This window comes from Giraffa tippelskirchi, chromosome 2 (genome assembly GCF_054371585.1).
Source record: "Giraffa tippelskirchi isolate mGirTip1 chromosome 2, T2T-mGirTip1v1.2.pri, whole genome shotgun sequence".
Lineage (NCBI taxonomy): Eukaryota > Metazoa > Chordata > Mammalia > Artiodactyla > Giraffidae > Giraffa > Giraffa tippelskirchi.
In genome coordinates, this window is record NC_137276.1 from 190,147,566 (window position 1) to 190,168,303 (window position 20,738).

At 40.4% G+C, this 20,738-nt stretch overlaps 1 protein-coding gene across 50 annotated transcripts in view; it reads right to left on the bottom strand.

The window, feature by feature from the left end:
- The window catches only part of ST3GAL6 (ST3 beta-galactoside alpha-2,3-sialyltransferase 6), an 80,302-nt gene that overhangs the window by 6,747 nt on the left and 52,817 nt on the right, over positions 1-20,738 (bottom strand). For 32 of the 50 annotated variants that reach the window (XM_081572516.1, XM_081572544.1, XM_081572519.1 and 29 more), the window contains 3 exons: positions 4,052-4,147; positions 669-855; positions 425-562 (listed from right to left, as the gene is read on the bottom strand). In XM_081572516.1, coding sequence (XP_081428642.1) covers positions 425-562; positions 669-855; positions 4,052-4,147 — 421 coding nt within the window. Of the gene's footprint in view, positions 1-424; positions 563-668; positions 856-4,051; positions 4,148-10,013; positions 10,124-20,738 lie in introns of all 50 variants that reach the window. The other 18 variants (XM_081572534.1, XM_081572536.1, XM_081572529.1 and 15 more) reach the window with 2 other exon arrangements.

Below are 20,738 nucleotides of genomic sequence, written 5' to 3' on the forward strand. Positions count from 1 at the left end.
GGCTACAAGAGTCAAAGTCCATGAGATTCCTTGTAATTAAAAAAAATTAAAGAATCCTGCTGTCTGCACACAGCCTGCCCATCAGCGCTACACACCCCCTCTTTCTTCCCCCATCAATACTCTCCTCCCTGCAGAGCAGTGAAGACAAGGCGATGAGAGATGGGCCACTTGGACATCTAAAAGGAGACCCCAGAAGGGCCCTGCAAGGGCAGGAAAAACACTACACTTAAAAGGTTATTTTCCTTGCAACCTGAACAACATACAGATAAAATCCATAGATAACCTAATCTCACTAACTCAGATGTGGCCCTCAGAAGTCACCTCATGAGTCGTGGTTCTCACCCAGTTTCTAAGACTCCCAGGGACCCTCTATTCCACCTCAGTAATGTCTTTAGTTTGAAACTGTGTGAAGGAAAATACATACCTCATTTTTGGGAAACACTTTCGGGAAATGAAGCAGTTCATAGGCTGCCATTCTGGTGATGTAAGGATCTAATATTCTGATTTGATAAGGTTTATAGATCAGATTTAAGGCTGGTTCCTTCCAAAAACCATTAGGGTTCTGAAATAAAGAAAGAATATAGAAAATACAACTTGTTGTTGTCTTTTTTAGAATATTAAAAAAAAACTGAAGGAAATCAGAAGACAGATCGATTTTGCCAACTTACTATTTTGCCACCTGTCAACAATTCCCACAGCCACTTTAAATCAAGCGGCTTAAAAGCAGTGAGAATCACCGTAGTATTAGGGTCATTGTGATTAGGATCTGAAAAAACAGATTCTGGATAAAAAAGTCGGAAGGTAGTCCTTCTCCCAACTTCCTCTTCATGTCCTAAAACAGGACCATTATTCATTCTGTGGGTAGTAAACACACAAGACATGTAGACCAAGAGCAGTCAGGGTCATTTCCATCACAATTCTCAGAGATTTCAGAACCAGACCAACATCGTCAGCCACGTAGCTGGGCTATAAAGCCACATGGCAATCCATCAAGTCTTTCACAGCCAAGGAAACAACTCCGCTTCCTGAAACAGCTGCTTGATCAAAGGCAGAAACATTCATTTGTATTTGAAAATTAACTGGGAGCCACCAATAGTTCATCCTTACCTCCAGAAAAACTGAAGACAAAATGAAACAAATGGGAACATAAAACCCCAGAATACTCGAAACAGACCTTGGAGGACATCTCGATAAAACCCCTTGTGTTTGTAGATAAGGGCCCTGACGTCCATAGAGATAAAGCTACTTGCCCAAGGTTACACCATCATGGAGCATATGGATGTGTGCCAAAGTGACTAACAGGGAAGAGTCACAGTTAAGGTGATTTGAAGACACCTTAAAATTGATGTACTCTGAAGTAAAGGAACAACAAAACTGCTGTATTTATACCTAAGCATAACCAAGAGTAACAATTGTTGGGATGAATGAAAGAACCACAAATGATCCAGTGTTGGATTTGCGGATGCTCAAAATAAAGTCAAGGTTAGACATGCAATATTTATGCACACACCATGAAGGTGTGCTATGAAAAGGAATGCTTTGTTGCCAAAACAGTGTCCCCTAGGAGACAAATACTGTTTGACCCTATGGCACTATGCAATATAAAGCAGCATTAATAACACCTGAAATACTTTCATAATGTCTTGCCAGTGGCATTTTCCCACAAGGGCCTGGTGTGGTTCTAGGCAACAAGATTTTACACAATTACAAAGAAATCTGTGAGTGCTTGAACATTGTTTTGTGGATAAATCTTCACAGCTTCCTCAAAATGGATAACCACCAGAAAATGAGGTGACCATACTATGCAGAAACGCTCAGCAACTTGTAACCCAGCAAAACACCCAAGCGCTGCCAGGTCATCCTAATGCATTGCCCAGCAGGAAGTTTTCCCACTCTTCAGAAGATTGTTCATGGCCATTCCCAACACATACACACTTAATGACCTGACTTCAACCTTTCTACAAGAAAACAGATGGAAATGTTGTCATTACCCCACCACTAGCTCTATGGGACTCCTGGTAGCTGTGACCACAACCTTCCACTGCAGAGATAACCACACTGTGCCCCATGCCCTCTCTCGTTACCATGCCAATCTCTATTCATGTCCATCAGTTTACTAACGTTTTAGAATCTACTATCTTTATAAAAGGAAACAAAACAGAAAATCTCCTTTGAGTCCGGAATTATCTCCAGTTGAGACCATCTTATGTCTCAACTCCACAGTGAAATTTCTCCAAAGAGTTGTTTATACTAGTTTACTAGTTTCTCTGCTTTCTCACCTGTCATTCCTTCAAATCACTCCACCTGGGCTTCTCCCCAGCATCATGCCTCCAAGTCTCCTGTCAAGAGTACCAGTGAGCTTCAATTTGCCAATCCAATGTGAACTCTGTCCTTATCTTACAGGACCTCTCACCAGCATTTGTCATTGTTGAAACCTCCCTGTCTTAAAACACTGTGCTGGCTTGGCATTTATGATCACCTTTTCCTGACTTTCTTCCTCTCCAACTCCTTTACTCCTTTCTCTTTGCACAACCTTTAAGTTTTGAGTACTTCAAAGCTTAGTCCTGAGCCCTTTTTGTCTGCTCCTGGGAAATCTCACCCAGTCCATGGTTTAAATACAACTTATAAGATTTAACCTCTTTATCTAACTGCCTACTTGATTTATATACTATAAATCTAATAAGCATCTCAAACGTGGTATATTCATACCAAAATCTTGATTCCCCCCCAAACCTGTTCCTACCCTAGTCTTCCCCAACTCAATGAATGGTACCACTATCCAGCCAGTCTCTTAAGCTGAAAACCTGGAAGAATCCTGTATTCCTTTATTCCCTTTTCTGCTCACATCTAATAAAAAGCAAATCCTGATAACTGTAACTCTAATACATGCCTCAATCTAGTCCCTTATCTCTGTCCCCGCCATGACAATCCTGTTGCAAACCACCATTCTCTACCCAAATGCGGCAACGTAACTGGTCTTTTCATTTCCACCCTTGTCCTTCATGTTTTATTGTCCATGCCACCACCAGGGTATTTTAAAGACAAACCTAGGGCTTCTCGGGTAGTCCAGTGGTTAAGAATCTGCCTGCCAATGCAGGGGACACGGGTTTGATGCTCTGGGAAGATCCCACATGCCATGAGGTAACTAAGCCCGTGTATCCCAACTGCTGAACCTGCATGCCTTAGAGCCTGTGCTCCACAACAAGAGAAGCCATCTCAATGAGAAACCTGTGCAGAGCAACTAGAGAGTAGCTCCTGCTCACTGCTACTAGAGAAAGCCTGCGTGCAGCAACAAGGACACAGCACAGTCATAAATAAATTTTTTTTTAAAAAAAGACATAACCAGATAGAGTTGCTCTCTTGCTCAATGATTTTCAAAACTTTTCTGTTATACTTAAAACATGAGCCCAAATCCCAGTTGACAAAACCCTACAAAGCCCACTCCTTAACTATATCCTCAGCTGCCGATTGCACCCCTCTCCCCAGTCTGCTGCCGTCCAACCTCAGTGGTTTTCTTTTTGCTGCTCTCAAACCCAGCATCATATCTTCCAGAGGACCTTCAGTCAACATTTTCTCCGCCTGTATTGCTCTTCCCTAGTCTTCATATGGCCAGTACTGTGTGGTCACTTAGGTCCAGGTTAAGATGTCTCTGCCTCAGCATTGCCATCCATTCAAAAACAGCCATTCATTCATTCTTGATGATTTAACTGTTTTGATTGTTTACATGACATTTATTATATTTCTTTTCTTAATTACTGTTTTCTTCTTTCCATTAGAATGTAAGCTCCACAGGGAGGAAGAACATTATTCTGAGTCACTGCTATAGCCCCCTGGGGCTAGAACTGTGCCCAGAATGTTCAGGGGATTTCATAAATATTTGCTAAATGAATGACCTGAAATCTAAGTCTATGCCAGCCAACAACTTGAGTAATATGTAACATACTTAAACATACTAAAGCAACTCCACTTCCTTTTAAAAATGGTCATACCAAAGCAGGAAACTATGTTCTTTTAAAACAGTTCCAGGTTAGCAAATAGAAAACATATTTACCTTATTATTACATCATAGGAGTCAATTTTTTCTCCTAATGTCTTATTCTTCAAAATTCCTCCATTACCAACCACCACACACTTCTTACATGGCATTCTGTTAGACAAATAGACAAGTGAGAGATTGAGACGTCTTTTACAAAACTGGGTGATTCCAACAACCTGTTCATACTTTGAGGAACCCAGAAAAAGAATCAATTGTAACTCACGGGTCTAGGGATTTAGTAAGACTCAAGAAATCATGTTCCGTAGGAACTATATCATTGTTAGCAACTATTAATGCTTATCAGTTCATATACATCCCTTCATTATGATTCTCATAACCACCCATGGAGATAAGTAAGCCTGATATTTCCATTTTACAGAAGAAAAGATATTAAAAAAATGTTTAGGTAACATTTCAAAGTCATACGCCAAAGAGGTAGAACTAGGATTGAGTCCAGGCCTCTGGACTACAAAAATACCCCTCAACATAAGATTCTCCATGTTAATATTGATACAAGTGTGTTCTATACTAGATGTGGACATATTTTCCATCAGTGTTACCCATTCCCCTAAGATTCCAGCTTGAATTATGGCTATGTATTATAAGTGTGGAGACAGACAGTATAGAACCTGGTGGGCAAAGTGCAGCTTCTTTGTACCTCCCCATGCTCACTTCAGTTCCCCAAACAGGTACTGGTCCTTAAAGCTTAGCCAGTATACAAATGAAAAGTTTACTCTGTATTCCTGCCAAAGAGCTTTAAAGTAGGACATGAGGTGGAACTTCCTGTTGCTGGCCGGAATCAGCCTCAGCCAGTGGATTATCTACTGTTCAGCTCTCAGCCAACAGGACCTGGCTTTCAATATAATGAGGGCCATATATGACAAACCCACAGCAAACATCATTCTCAATGGTAGAAAGAAAAAACTGAAAGCACTTCCTCTAGAATCAGGAACAAGACAAGGATGTCTACACAAAGCCATTAAATATAGCTTTGGAAGTCCTAGCCACAGAAATCAGTGAAGAAAAAGAAATAAAAGGAATGTAAATTGAAAAAGAAGTAAAACTATCACTGCTCGCAGATGACATGACACTATACACAGAAAATCCTGAAGATGCTACCAAAAAACTATTAGAGCTCATTAATGAATTTCATCAAGTTGAAAGATACAAAATTAACATGCAGAAATCTCTTGCATTCCTATACACTAACAACGAAAGATCAGAAAAGAGAAATTAAGGGAAAAAAAAATCCCATTTACCATCCCATCAAAAAGAATAAATTACCTAGAAATAAACCTACCTAAGGAAATAAAGACCTGTATCCAGAAAACTACAAGATTCTGATGAAAGAAACCAAAGATGACACACACAGATGGATAGGTATGCCATGTTCTTGGATTGGAAGAATCACTATTGTGGAAATGACTATACTACCCAAAGTAATCTACAGATTCAATGCAGTACCTATCAAATTACCAATAGCATTTTTCACAGAATTAGAACAAAAATTTTTTACAATTTGTATGGAAACACAAAAGACCTTGAATAGCCAAAGCAATCTCTTAAAAAAATATATTTATTTTAATTGGAGGGTAATTACAATATTTTGATGGTTTTTGCCATACATCAACATGAATTAGCCATGGGTATACATGTGGCCTCCATCCTGAACCGCCTCCTAACTCCCTCCCCATCCTATCCCTCTGGATTGTCCCAGATCACTGGCTTTGGGTACCCTGCTTCATACATCAAACTTGCATTGGTCATCTATTTTACATATGTTAATATACATGTTTCAATGCTATTCTCTCAGGTCATCCCACTCTCGCCTTCTCCCACAGAGTACAAAAGTCTGTTCTTTACATCTGTGTCTCTTTTGCTGCCCTGCATGTAGGATCATCATTATCGTCTTTCTAAATTCCATATATATGCATTAATATACAGTATTTGTTTTTCTCTTTCTGACTTACTTCACTCTGTATAATAGGCTCCAGTTTCATCCACCTCATTAGAATTGACTCAAATGCATTCCTTCTTATAGCTGAGTAATTCTCCATTGTGTATATGCACCACAACTTCCTTATCCACGCTTCTGCCAATGGACATCTAGGTTGCTTCCATGTCCCAACTATAGTAAACAGTAATGCAATGAACACTGGGGTACATGCATCTCTTTCAATTCTGGTTTCCTTGGGGTATACGTCCAGGGGTAGGTTTGCTGGGTCATGTGGCAGTTCTATTATCAGTTTTTCAAGGAATCTCCACACTGTTCTCCATAGTGGCTGTATCAGTTTGCATTCCCATAGACAGTGTAAGAGTGTTCCCTTTTCTCCACATCCTCTCCAGCATTTATTGTTTGTAGGCTTTTTGATGAAGGCCATTCTGATCAGCATGAGATGATACTACACTGTGGTTTTGATTTGCATTTCTCTAATAATGAGTGATGTTAGGCATCTTTTCATGTGCTTTTCATGTGGAGGTTGATTCCTCCAGTTTCATTTTTCTTTCTCAAGATAGTCAAGCAATATTGAGAAAGAAAAATAGAGCTGCAGAAATCAGGCTCCCTGACTTCAGACTATACTAAAAAGCTACAGTAACCAAAAAACCAAAACAGTATGGTATTGGCACAAAAACAGAAATATAGGCCAATGAAACAGTATAGAAGGCCCAGAGATAAACCCACACACCTATAGTCAGCTAATCTATCACAAAGAAGAAATAGCGGTATTGAGAAAACTGGACAGCTACATGTAAAATAGTGAAATTAGAACATTTCCTAACACCTGTATAAAAATAAACACAAAATGGATTAAAGACCTAAATGTAAGACACAGTACTATAAAATTTTTAGAGGAAAACATAGGGAAAGCACTCACTGACATAAATCACAGCAATATCTTTTTTGATCCACCTCCTAAAGCAATGAAAACAAAACAAAAAATAAACAAATGGGACCTAATTAAAATTAAAAGTTTTTGCACAGCAAAGAAACCATAAAGAAAACAAAAGGACAAGGATTAATCTCCAAAATATACAAACAGTTCATGCAGCCCAATATCAAAAAACAAAACAAACAAAAAAAAAACAATCAAACAATGGGCAAAAGACTTAAATAGACATTTCTCCAAAGAAGACATACAGATGGCAAACAGGCACATGAGACGATACTAAACATCACTAATTATTAGAGAAAGGTAAATCAGAGCTACAATGAGGTATCACCTCACACCAGCCACAATGGCCATCATCAAAATATCTACAAACAATGAATGCTGGAGAGGATATGGACAAAAGGGAACCCTCTTACTCTGTTGGTGGGAATGTAAATTGGTACATACTATGGACAACAGTATGGAGGTTTCTTAAAAAACTAAAAATAGAGCTACCGTTATGATTCAGCAACCCCACTCTTGGGTGTATATCTAGAGAAAACAATAATTTGAAAAGATACATGCACTCCAATGTTCACTGAAGCACTATTTGCAAGAGCCAGGATATGGAAGCAACTTAAATGTCCATCATCGGACTTCCCTGGTGGCTCAGAGGTTAAAGCGTCTGCCTCCAATGCGGGAGACCTGGGTTCGATCCCTGGGTCAGGAAGATCCCCTGGAGAAGGAAATGGCAAACCACTCCAGTATTCTTGCCTGGAGAATCCCATGGACGGAGGAGCCTGGCAGGCTACGGTCCACGGGGTCGCAAAGAGTCGGACACGACTGAGCGAGTTTCCTTTCCTAAATGTCCATCAACAGCGAAATGGATAAAGACAACATGATGCATATATACAGTGGAATTTTAGTCAACCAAAAAAAAAGAAATAATTCCATTTGTGGCAACATCGATGGACCTAGAGATTGTCTACTGAGTGAGGTTAGTATAAGACAAATATCAGATGACAGCACTTACATATGGAATCTAAAGAAATGGTACAAATGAACCTATTTACAAAAAAAAAATAGAGCCACAGATGTAGAAAACAAACTACAGACAGAAGGGGGAAATATTGGGAGCAAAAGAGTCAGACATGACTTAGAGACTGAACAACAGCAATGTATAAGGGCCTACTGTATAGCACAGGGAACTCGACTGAACACTCTTTAATGACCTACATGGGAACAGAATCTAAAAACAGAGGATATATGTAGAACTGATTCACTTTGCTGAACACCTGAAACTAACAACATTGTGAATCAACTACACTCCAATAAAAACTAACTAAAAACAAACCGACAAAAAAACATGGCCCAGCCCATCCAGCTCCAAGCTCTCACCACCACTCGGCTAGGCCTAGAGAAATGACAAAAGATCATGTCCTTCTTCTCCCAGGGACAAAACTACGGAGGGTAAGGCTGTTGAGACTGTCCTTGCAGGGCCCTCGTGACATGGAAATATGAGGAAAAAACTGTTTCTCTAAGAACCATGAAATCAGCAGACCAGATGAACTCCAGATCCTAAGGGCTTTAGGAAATGAATGAGTAGGAAAGCTGCACAAATGCCATAGAATTCTTAAACACAGAGAACACAGCAGCACAGGAACTACCAAAAGGAGCTAGGCATTGGCCCTGCTGGGTTAAGAAGAGACAAGATACACATTCCTATACATGTAAATGTACCTTTTTAATTTAGAATGTTTAGTTCATCTATTTATATTTGATGGTTTTACACCTTAAACTTTCTAGAGATGTTTCTTTTTCTAAATCTGCTTGCCTTTAACTATGAAAGTAACATTTCTAGTTGCTCTAATATACAAGTTTGACATAAACCCCAACCCAGGAAACCACTCTGTCCACAGTACTCTGCAGCCAGGTGGCCTGGAGAAGATGGGATTGCTCGCTGGTCAACCCTGTCCTCTCTGGGTCTGTGGCCACCCTCACCGGCAGATCTAGCCCATGAGGGCTCCATGGCAGGGAGCAGCTCCTACACACACAGCTTGCACGGCTTTTCCTTCCATAACCTCAGGGCCAGTAATGCAAGAGAGATGCTGAAACTCCAGACACTGGCTTCACCTCCGCATCAGAACCCTAAGCGAGGCTGGGCACCAGAGAGGGAGTGGCTAGGAATGGACAGGATGGGAATAACAGCTCCATTCCTATGAGGTCAACTGTGTGCAGGTGAAGGAGGAATATCTATAATTTATGGTATCTAGACTAACCATTAAGAGGGTTCTCTTTCCTTCAAAAAAGGCTGCAGGCCACTCCCCTCCCCAGTCATTTCTTCTACCCAATCTTCTCAGCTTCTTCCCACTTGAGAAAAATGGAAAGAAATCATATGGACACTGCCTCACCCAAGAGAACTCCAGTTCCAAAGATGCTTTATACTGCCAAGGCCACACATTTTAGAAATTTTACTGTTTTCTTCTCTGTTGGCTTTGCAGAGGGCAGGTGGAATGGGGGAAGGTCCTTCACCATGGGAAAAGTTTACTCATGTCTTTAAAAGCAAACCTTATCATTGGAATTTTCCTTTTCCTCCCAGCAAGGGATACGGCAAAGATCCACACATTTTTTTTTTTTTTGGAATATCATATCATATATAACACTAGAAACTTCTTTAGGGATGAGCCTAAGACTACTCTTTGGCAATAACATCTTCTCTGCAGCAGTGACTCACAATGCCCCCATGACGCTAGGAAATGCACAATGAGACAGATCCAGTCTGAACCATACACCTTGTTACTCACTGCTTCCCTCTCTCCCAAGAAGGTACCCTCATGTTATCAAAGGAGTGATTCACCCTCTCCATGGCTTCATCCCCTGGCCTGGGCTCCTGGCTTCCCTTGTTGCCGTGGCATGTATCAATAATTTTCAGTGTCCTTTGAGTAACTCTGTTAACTTTACGCTATTTAACTAACACAGGCTTCCCAGGTGGTACAAGTGGTTAAAAAATCCACCTGCCATTGCAGGAGACGCAAGAGATGGTGGTTCAATCCCTGGGTCAGGAAGATTCTGGAGGAGGAAATGGTAACCCACTCCAGTATTCTTGCCTGGAGAATTCCATGGCCAGAGGAGCCTGGCAGGCTGCAGTCCTTGGAGCCGCAGAGTCAGACACGACAGAGCACACCATGCACAAACAGCTGCAGTGAACTGTGAATCCCTAAAGGGCAAGAATAGTATCATTCATATTTCTGCATCCTCTAATCTGAAATTTCCCAATTCACAACTTGTACATTTTAGAAACTGCTTTGGTTGTCACTTTAAGCGTGACTTTGTATCTGGAGAAACAAGTATCTGTTCTTCCTTCCTCTATCCTGGAAACAGAAATCCATGTGCCTCAAATTGCTTACCCAGAAAACAAAATAATTCCAGACTGCCTGAACCTGTTAATGAAAAATCTAGAAAACTGCTGAGATAGCTTATACTTCCTGTAGCTAAAAGACATATTTCTCAATCAGTCAGGCAAATCCAGAAAAGTTACTAACTTATGCAGTGAAACATCAGCCATCAATATAGGGGAAGTAAATTTGAACTGTCCACTTCCAATGATCTATGATCTGTCTTTTCTGAATGCTTTACGATATTCATTTGTCCCTTCAGCAGCATCATATACATTAAAATGTATCATTCCATCTTCAATGTAACAATCTTTGGCAGATCCCACTTGTCATATTCCCATTACCCCTGTGCCTGCTGGCAGAGCCTTGCTTTCACAAGCCTAACAGTGATGAGTATATTCTTGTGCCAAGGTTGGTTTAGATGGGGCCATGTGACTCATCCCTGGGCAATCAGATATTAGGGAAGTCTGTTAGATGCTCTGGGAAACCCTTTACCCTCAGGAAGAGAACGGTTTGAACAGAACACTTCTGCTTTAGTCATCCCTTCCTTTCCGCTTACATACTGACACAGGATGACAAGGCTAGAGCAGCTGTGGTCATCTCAAACCTGAGAGAGAAAGACAGAGAGAACCACCAAGAAGCTGCCCTGACATCACTGAGCCACGAATTCAATCCTGTAACCAGAGCCAGTCCACACAAATGTAAGGTGGTACACAGCCCAAATACAAAGGTACCATCCAGACAACTACATGTGCACGTCGGCATCCCCTGGGTTTGTACAATCCAGTCTGTGCAGCCATACGTGGCTGCCCTGTGAGCCAGATCCACAAATCTGTGGACCTGAACCCACACACCTTTAGATATGGGATATAACAAACATCTGCTGAGTTCAGATCACTCTTAGGAAGAGTGTCACTTGCAAGCCTGAAGATTCTAAAACCCTGTGCAATGGACTGGGGTGGAGGGCTCACTGCTAGCTCTGGCTCCCCCGGTCAGCACCTCTGGGACCCTGGTCTTGTGATGGAACCTCTTGGGTCTCAGTATTCCCTTTCATGAAGTAAGGAAATCACTGAGGTCTGCATGCGTGCTCAGTCACTCAATCAAGTCCAACTCTTTGTGACCCCATGGATGTAGCCCACCAGGCTTCTCTATCCATGGAATTTTCCAGGCAAGAATACTGGAGTGGGTTGCCATTTCCTCCTCCAGGGGATCTTCCCTATCCAGGGATTGAACTCACACCTCCTGCATCTTCTGCAGTGGCAGGCGGATTCTTTACCACTAGCACACCAGGGAAGCCCCCTTACTGAGGTCTGGAATGTTGTTGATCTACGTTGCATGGAGCCATTTCCCCTAGCATGTGTACCACGGTTTCTGTATCTCTCTCTATCCAACATCTGACCACAGCAGCTGCTATAAAACACACTTATGCTTCTCTTTGCCATGTATGGTTCACTTTGTTGAAGCAGAATATCAATCTCCCCTCAGCCTCAAGTCTTCCTCCTGGCTGAAAATGCTGCCATGTAAAGACACTGTGAGACTGGAAGATGTCCAGAGCAGTGAAGCAGACAGTGATATTTCCTATAGAGCTTGGGCTTTTTTTTTTTTTAAATAAATACACTGCTGACATCTTAAGTTGTCAAAGGCCATGCTCCTGTCCTGGCTGACTGCCAATCTAACCCAGCTCTGCTGATGCTGACATAATGCATTCTGCCTGAGTGAGCAACTAGGCAACTTTCACAAATCCCCCATCCGTTTAACAAGCAACTGACTTAACACAGTGCTTCCATTAAGTGAGATATTTATGTTAAATTACTCTATAACCACCTGTGCAGGACTCAGGCACTCTTTACAGAATCTGGCATGGTTGCAGAATGCAACGGTGATGGTAGGGAGTGGAGAGCTGGCTCATGTATTTTAAGTGGGGGCTAAGATTCTGTGATTCAGGTTTCCACTGCTCTGGCTGTGGAAGGAGGCTCTCCCACTGAGGAATAGGGAACAGCCCTCAGAGCCAGGGTGCAAGCAGGTGCTAAGGAGCTCCACAGACAGCCAGGAAGGGTCAGGACCTCATTACATGGGCACATTCTAAGTACCACTTCTCTGCAATTCCCTTAAAATATCTTCAATCATTATGACATTAATGAAAATATAAACATATAAATATATATATGGCCACCCCGCACAAGCTGTGCTTTGGAGAATAATGAGGAGCTCAAGTCCTGACAAATCAACAGTGACAGCACAGGGTAAATATGGCAAGAGAACTAGAGTGTGTTATTCCTAAACATTTGTTCTAATTGGGGCATCACTGTACCCTCTGAACAAAGCAGCTGGAAAGGAATCTAGAGGATACCTCAACCATCCCCCCTCCTTTAAAAAAATTTTTTAATTGAAATATAATTCGCATGCCATAAAATTCACCCTTTTAAATAACAAAATTCAGCAGGTTTTTAGCATATTCACAAAGCTGTGCCACAATCACCATTATCCAACCCAGAACATTTTCATCTCCCCGTAAAGATACCCCATAGCCGGTAGAGGTCACTCCACTGCCACTCGCACCCTCACCCTTGTCTGCGGCTCAACTAATCTACTTTCTATCTACAATTGATTTGTTTATTCTGGCCATTCCCTGTACAGTAGACATGTTGACATGCTCTTGAGCTCAGTCGTGTCCAACTCTTTGAAACCCCATGGACTGTAGCCTGTCAGGCTCCTCTGTCCATGGAATTTTCCAGGCAAGAATACTGGAGTGGGTTGCCGTTTCCTATCCAGGGGATCTTCCCAACCCAGGAATCAAACCCTCATTTCTTTGCATCTCCTGTATTGGCAGGCGGATTCTTTACCACTGCACAACCTGGAAATGGCAGTCATGTACAGTAAATGGAGTCATACCAATATGTGATCTTTTGTGACTGATTTCCTTCACTGAACTGAGCGAAATATTTTCAAGCTTCATTCATGCTATAGAATGGATCAATACTACATTGCTTGTTATGACTGAATTACATTCCATCATGTGGATGTACATTTAATTTATCCATTCAGCAGAGGCTGGACATTTCAACTGTTTCCACTCTGGGGCTATTCTGAACGATGCTGCTATGAACATTCATGTACAAGTTTCAGGTGGTCATATGTTTTTGATTTAAGCTTTCTATTTTGAAATAATTCTAGACTCACAGGAAGTTGCAAAAATAGTATTGAGAAGTCTTGCGTACCCTTCACCCAGTTTCTTCCAGTGGTTACACTGACTTAACTATTGCATAATGGCCACCCTCACTTACCTATTAACTAGCAAAACTGACTCTGGTATAATGTGCATATGCAGTTCTGCCTCCTCTTTTATAAGAAACCAAGGTTCAGAAATTCAGAAATTTGCCCAAGATCACAGGGCAGTTACAACTGACCTGCTGGCTCTAGCAATTTTTCACTATGCTGTCTCCTCTATTTTAGATGGACCAACCCACCACCTGCCCTCCCCTCTCCTTCACAAAAGAATAAAACAAACTGTTTCCTAACCTATCATTTTCTGTCCTTATCATCACTTCTCTGCTGCCAAAGTTCTAGTCAGAGAGCTAGTTTGAGTATTCCCATAAAAGAAGGAACATGAAAAAACAAAACAAACACAAAAGGTTACTCTAATAATTGTTTTAAAATGGTTTGTCTTTTTGGAACTAGCTAGAGGTGGCGGCTGCATAATATTGTGACTATACTAAATGCCACTGAACTGTTCTCTTTAAAATGGTTCATTTATCTTATGTAAATTTCACCTTAAGAAAAAAAATGGTTTCTCAACATTTCTTTGAGATTGTTTTTCTTTCATAGGATCCTCTGGCTGGAGGTGAAATTACAGAGAAGGCCAACTGACATATTTACTGTGCATGATCTTCAGGATGACAATTGAGGAAACTTTTTCAGTAGTATCTGTTCAGAGAAGATTCTATCCAGATCATTTATCTTTAAGAAGAAAAAATTGAATATAGTTCTATTTCAAAGAATTTACACATGCAACATCAATTCAGTCGCTCAGTTGTGTCTGATTCTTTGTGATCCCACGGACTGCAGCATGCCAGGCCTCCCTGTCCATCACCAACTCCTGGAGCTTGCTCAAACTCATGTCCATCAGGTCGGTGATGACATCCAATCATCTCATCCTCTGTTGTCTCCTTCTCCTCCTGCCTTCAATCTTTCCCAGCGTCAGGGTCTTTTTCAATAAGTCACTTCTTTGCATGAGGTGGCCAAAGTATTGGAGTTTCAGCTTCAGCATCAGTCCTGCCAATGAATATTCAGGACTGATTTCCTTTAGGATGGACTGGTTGGATCTCCTTGCAGTCCAAGGGACTCTCAAGAATCTTCTCTAACACCATAGTTCAAAAGCATCAATTCTTCAGCACTCAGCTTTCTTTATAGTCCAACTCTCACATCCACACATGACTAATGGAAAAACCAAAGCTTTGACTAGATGGACTTTTGTCAGCAAAGTAATATCTCTGCTTTTTAATATGCTGTCTAGGTTGGTCATAGCTCTTCTTCCAAGGAACAAGCATCTTTTAATTTCATGGCTGCGTCACCATCTGCAGTGATTTTGGAGCCCAAAAAAACAAAGTCTCTCACTGTTTCCATCATTTCCCAATTTATTTGCCATGAAGTGATGGGACCAGATGCCATGGTCTTAGTTTTCTGAATGTTGAGTTTTAAGCTAGCTTTGCCACTCTCCTCTCTCACTTTTATCAAGAGGCTCTTTAGTTCTTCTTCACTTTCTGCAAAACGTGCTGGTCACAGCAAACACCATCTTCCAACAACACAAGAGACTACTCTACATGTGAACATTACCAAATGGTCAATACTGAAATCAGACTGATTATATTCTTTGCAGCCAAATATGGAGAAGCTCCTTACAGTCAGGAAAAACAAGACTGGGAGCTGACTGTGGCTCAGATCATGAACTCTTTATTGCAAAATTCAGACTTAAATTGATGAGAAAACCACTAGACCATTCAGGTATGACCTCAATCAAATCCTTTGCGATTATACACATGTAACATAGAGATAACCCTATGAAGTATTAAAAATGGTTTGAGGTCGGGACTTCCCTAGTGGTCCAGTGGTTAAGAATCTGCCTTGAAATGCAGGGGACACAGGTTCAATTCCCTGGTCAAGGAACTAAGATCCCACATGCCATGGAGCAACTAAGCCTGAATACTGCAATTACTAAGCCCACAATCTCTGGAGCCCCGTGAACTGCAACCAGAGACCTTGTGCACCACAACAAAAGATCCTGCATGATGCAAGAAGACCTCACATGCTGCAACTAAGACCCAATGCAGTCTTAAATATTTTTTTAAATGGTTTGGGGTTAAGGATAAAGACAGAAGCCACATTAAATAATGGTGGGGGGTTGCTTACAGCCCTGGAAATTCTAAAGAATATATCAAACGGAATTCAGTTACAGTGTTTTCTTTCCCTTACTTCTTCAGATGACGCTCAACCTAAGACATTAATTGTGGAGTCTTCTGTTTTTACTCTGCTTGTTAAAATGCAGAGGGAGGAAATAGAGAGGAGTGCAAATCTAGAGACCTCCTAACCTCTAATGGACCTTAGTCCTCTCATCTTCATAATGAGGGAACTGGACTAGTGATCGCCATCCTTCCTGCCTCTGACCCACTCTGTGACTTTACCATGCTTTTGGGTCTGGCTCCCAGTCCACAGGCTTCCCAGGTGGCATTAGTGGTAAAGAATCCACCTGCCAATGCAGGAGATGCAAGAGACACAGGTTCGATCCCTGGGTGGGAAAAATCCCCTGGAAGAAGGCATGGCAACCCACTCCAGTATTCTTGCCTGGAGAATCCCCATGAACAGAAGAGCCTGGCAGGCTCCAGACCATGGGGTTGCAAAGAGTTGGACAGGACTGAAGCAACTTAGCACAGCACGGACCCAGTCCACACACTGAACAGGGACAGGGAGCTCAGGTAACTGGGATTCTTCAGGGAATGGTTCAGCAGCCTCAATCTTCACCCCATCCCAACCTGTTGGACCACTGCTCAGAAGAGAAACCCAGAAAGAATGTAAAGGAAAAAGCCCAATATTACTAACCTTCCATTAAAAACACATACCTCAAGGATTGAACCAAGAAGAAGATATAACAATTACAAATATTTATGCACCCAACATAGGAACACCTCAATACATATGGCAAATGCTAATAACCATAAAAGGAGACATCAATAGTAACACAATAATAGTGAGGGACTTTAGCATCCCCCTTACACCAACGGACAGATCATCCATACAAAATAAATAAGGAAATACAAGCTTTAAGTGACTCAACAGACCAGATAGATTTAATTGATAATTTTGGACATTCCACCCGAAAGTGGTGAATACACTTCTTCTCTAGTGCCAAGGAACATTCTCCAGGATAGACTACATCTTGGGTCACAAATCAAGTCTCAGAAGATTTAATAAAACTGAAACAGTATCAAGCATCTTTTCTGACCACAATGCTACGAAATTAGAAATTAATCAAAGGAAAAAAACTATAAAAAACACAAAAACATGGAGGATAAACAATGAACTGTTAAATAACCAAGTGATTACTACAGAAATTAAAGCGGAAATGAAAATACATAGAGACAAATGACAACAAAAACAATGACCAAAAACCTATGGGACACAGCAAAAACAGTTCTAATTTACAGCAATTCAATCCTCAAGAAACAAGAAAACTCTCACATAAACAATCTAATCTTACACCTAAAGCAACTAGAAAAAGAACAAAGAAAACCCAAAGTCAGTAAAAGCAAAGAAATAATAAATATCATAGCAGAAATAAATGAAGTAGAAATGAAGAAAACAACAGCATCAATAAAAGTAAGAGTTGGTTCTTATAAAAAAGAAAATTGATAAACCTTAGCCAGACTTAAGAAAAGAAGGGAGAGGACTCAATAATATTAGAAATGAAAAAGGTGAAATCACAACTGACACTGTAGAAATACAAAGGATCATAACAGACTACCTCAAGCAACCATATGTCTATAAAATGGACAAACTGGAAGAAATAGACAAATTCTTAGAAAGGGACAACTTTCCAAGGCTGAACCAGGAAGAATTAGAAAATATAAACAGACCAATCACAAGTAACATAATTGAAACGAATTAAAAATCTTCTAACAAACAAAAGTCCAGAACCAGATGGCTTCACAGGTGTAGTCTATCAAATATTTCAAGAAGAGCTAACATCTACCTTCTAAAACTTTTCCCAAAAATTGCAGAGGGAAGAACACTCCCAAATTTGTTCTATGAGACTACCACCCTGATACCTAAACCAGACAAAGCTATCACAAAAAAAGAAAATTATAGACCAATATCATTGATGAACAAAGATGCAAAAATCCTCAACAAAATACCAGTGAACAAAATCCAACAACAGATTAAAATGATCATACACTATGATCAAGTGGGATTTATCACAGTCATGCAAGGATTCTTCAAAATACACAAAATCAAATATGCAAAATACACAAAATCATGATACACCATATTAACAAATTAAAGAATAAAAATTATATGATCATCTCAATAGATACAGAAAAAGCTTTTTACAAAATTCAACACCCATTTGTGATTTAAAAAAAAATCTCCAGAAAATGGGCATATATGGAACCTATATAATAAAAGCAACATAATAAAGGCAATATATGACAAGCCCAGGGCTTCCCAGGTGGTGCTAGTGGTAGAGAATCTGCCTGCAATGCAGGAGACCAGGAGACCTGGGTTCAATCCCTAGGTGGGGAAGATACCCTGGAGGAGGGCATGGCAATCCACTCCAGTATTCTTGCCTGGAGAATCCCCATGGACAGAGGAGCCTGGTGGGCCACAGTCCATAGGGTCACAAAGAATTGGACATGACTGAAGCAACTTAGCACACACGTACTGTTTGCTGTGACAAACCCACAGCAAACATCATTCTTAATGGTGAAAAACTGAGAGCATTTCCCCTAAGATCAGGGACAAGGCAAGGATGTTCACTCTCTTCACTCCTATTCAACATAGTTTTGGAAGTCCTCACCATGGCAATCAGAGAAGAAAAAGAAATATAAATTGGAAGAGAGAAAGTAAAACTGTTGCTGTTTGCAGTGACACATTACTGTACATAGAAACTCCTAAAGATTCCACCAGAAACCTATTAGACTTAATCAATGAATTTGGTAAAGTTACAGGATACAAAAGTAATGCACAGAAATCTCTTTTATTCTTATATGCTAACAATGAAAGATCAGAAACAGAAATTAAGAAAACAATCCATTTACCATCACAACAAAAAGAATAAAATATCAAGGAATAAACCTACCTAAGAAAGCAAAAGACTTATATTCAGAAAACTATAAAACACTGATGAAAGAAATCAAAGAGGACAAAGATGGGAAAATATACCATATTCTTGGATTGGAAGAATCAATATAGTGAAAATGAATACACTACACAAAACAATCTACAGATTCAATGCAATCCGTATCAAATTATCATAGCATTCATCATGGTTTTAGAACAAAAAAATTTACAATTTATATGGAAACACAAAAGACCCCAAATAACCAAAGTAATCTTGAGAAAGAAAAACAGAGCTGGAGGAATCAGGCTCCCTGACTTCATACTATATGAAAAAGCTACAGTAATCAAAACAGTATGGTACACACACACACACACACACACAAACAAAACAGAAATACAGACCTATGAAACAGGTACAGAATAAAAAGCCCAGAGATAAACCCACACACCTATGGTCACCTAATCTATGACAAAGGAGGAAAGAATACACAATGGAGAAAAGACTGTCTCTTCAATAAGTGATGCGGAGAAAACTGGACAGCTACATGTAAGAGGAAAATTAGAATACTAACACCATATACAAAAATAAACTCAAAATTGACTAAATATATAAATGTAAGGCTGGAAACTATAAAACTCTTAGAGAAAAACAGGCAGAACACTCTTTGACATAAATTGCAGCAAGATCCTCTTTGACGCACCTCCTAGAGTAATGGAAATAAAAACAAAAATTAAAAAATGGGACCCAATTAAACTTAAAAGCTTTTGCACCATCAACAAGATGAAAAGATAACCCTCAGAATGGGAGTGTGTGCAAGCGTAGTTGCTCAGTCGTGTCTGACACTTTGAAGCCTCATAGACTGTAGCCCACCAGGCTCCTCTGTCCATGGGATTTCTCAGGCAAGAATACTAGAGGGGTTGCTATTTCCTTCTCCAGCGGAATCTTCTCGACCCAGGGATCAAACCCACTTCTCTTGCATCTCTTGCATTAGAAGGCATGGATTATTTACCACCAGTGTCACCTGGGAAGTCCATCAGAATGGGAGAAATATTTGCAAATGAAGCAACAAAGAATTAATCTCCAAAATATACAAACAGCTTACAGAGCTCAATATCAAAAAACAAGCAATCCAATCAAAAATGGGGGGAAGAGCTAAATAGGTATCTCTCCAAAGATGACATACAGATAGCCAAGAGACAAATGAAAAGATACTCAACATCACTAATTATCAGAGAAATGCAAATCAAAAGTACAATACGGTATCACCTCACACCAGCCAGAAAGGCCATCATCAAAAAAATTTACAAACAATAAATGCTGGAGAGGGTGTGAAGAAAAGGGAACCCTTTTACACTGTTGGTGGGAATGCAAATTGGTACAGCCACTGTGGAGAACAGTATTGAGGCTTCTTGAAAAACTAAACATAGAACCCAGCAATCCCACTACTGGGCATATACCCTAAGATAACCACAACTCAAAATGACATGTGTACCCTCAATGTTCATTACAGCACTATTTATAATAGCCAAGACATGGAAGCAGCCTAGATGTCCATCAACAGATGAATGGATAAAGAAGATGTGGTATATATATATATATATACATACATACATACATATATACACACACAATGGAATATTACTCAGCCATAAAAAGGAATGAAGTTGAATCAGTGGAAGTGATATACAGAGTGATCACTGTCACTCTGTCATACAGAGTGAATTAAGTCAGAAAGAGAAAAACAAACATCGTATATTAACACATATATATGGAGTCTAGAAAAATGGTATTGATGAACACACTTGCAGGGCAGGAACAGATGTGCAGACGTAAAGAACGAACTTGTGGACACAGCAAGGGGGTCGGGGGGACAAATTGACAGATAGTGTTGACATATATACAGTACTATGCATAAAACTGATAGCTAGTGGGAAGCTGCTATATAACACAGGGAGCTCAGCTCAGTGCTCTGTGATGACCTAGAGAGGTAGAATAGGGGAGAGGGTGGGAGGAAGACTCAAGAGGAAGGGGACATATGTATACATATAGCTGATTCACAATATTGTGTAGCAGAAACACAACATTGTAAAGCAATTATATTTCAG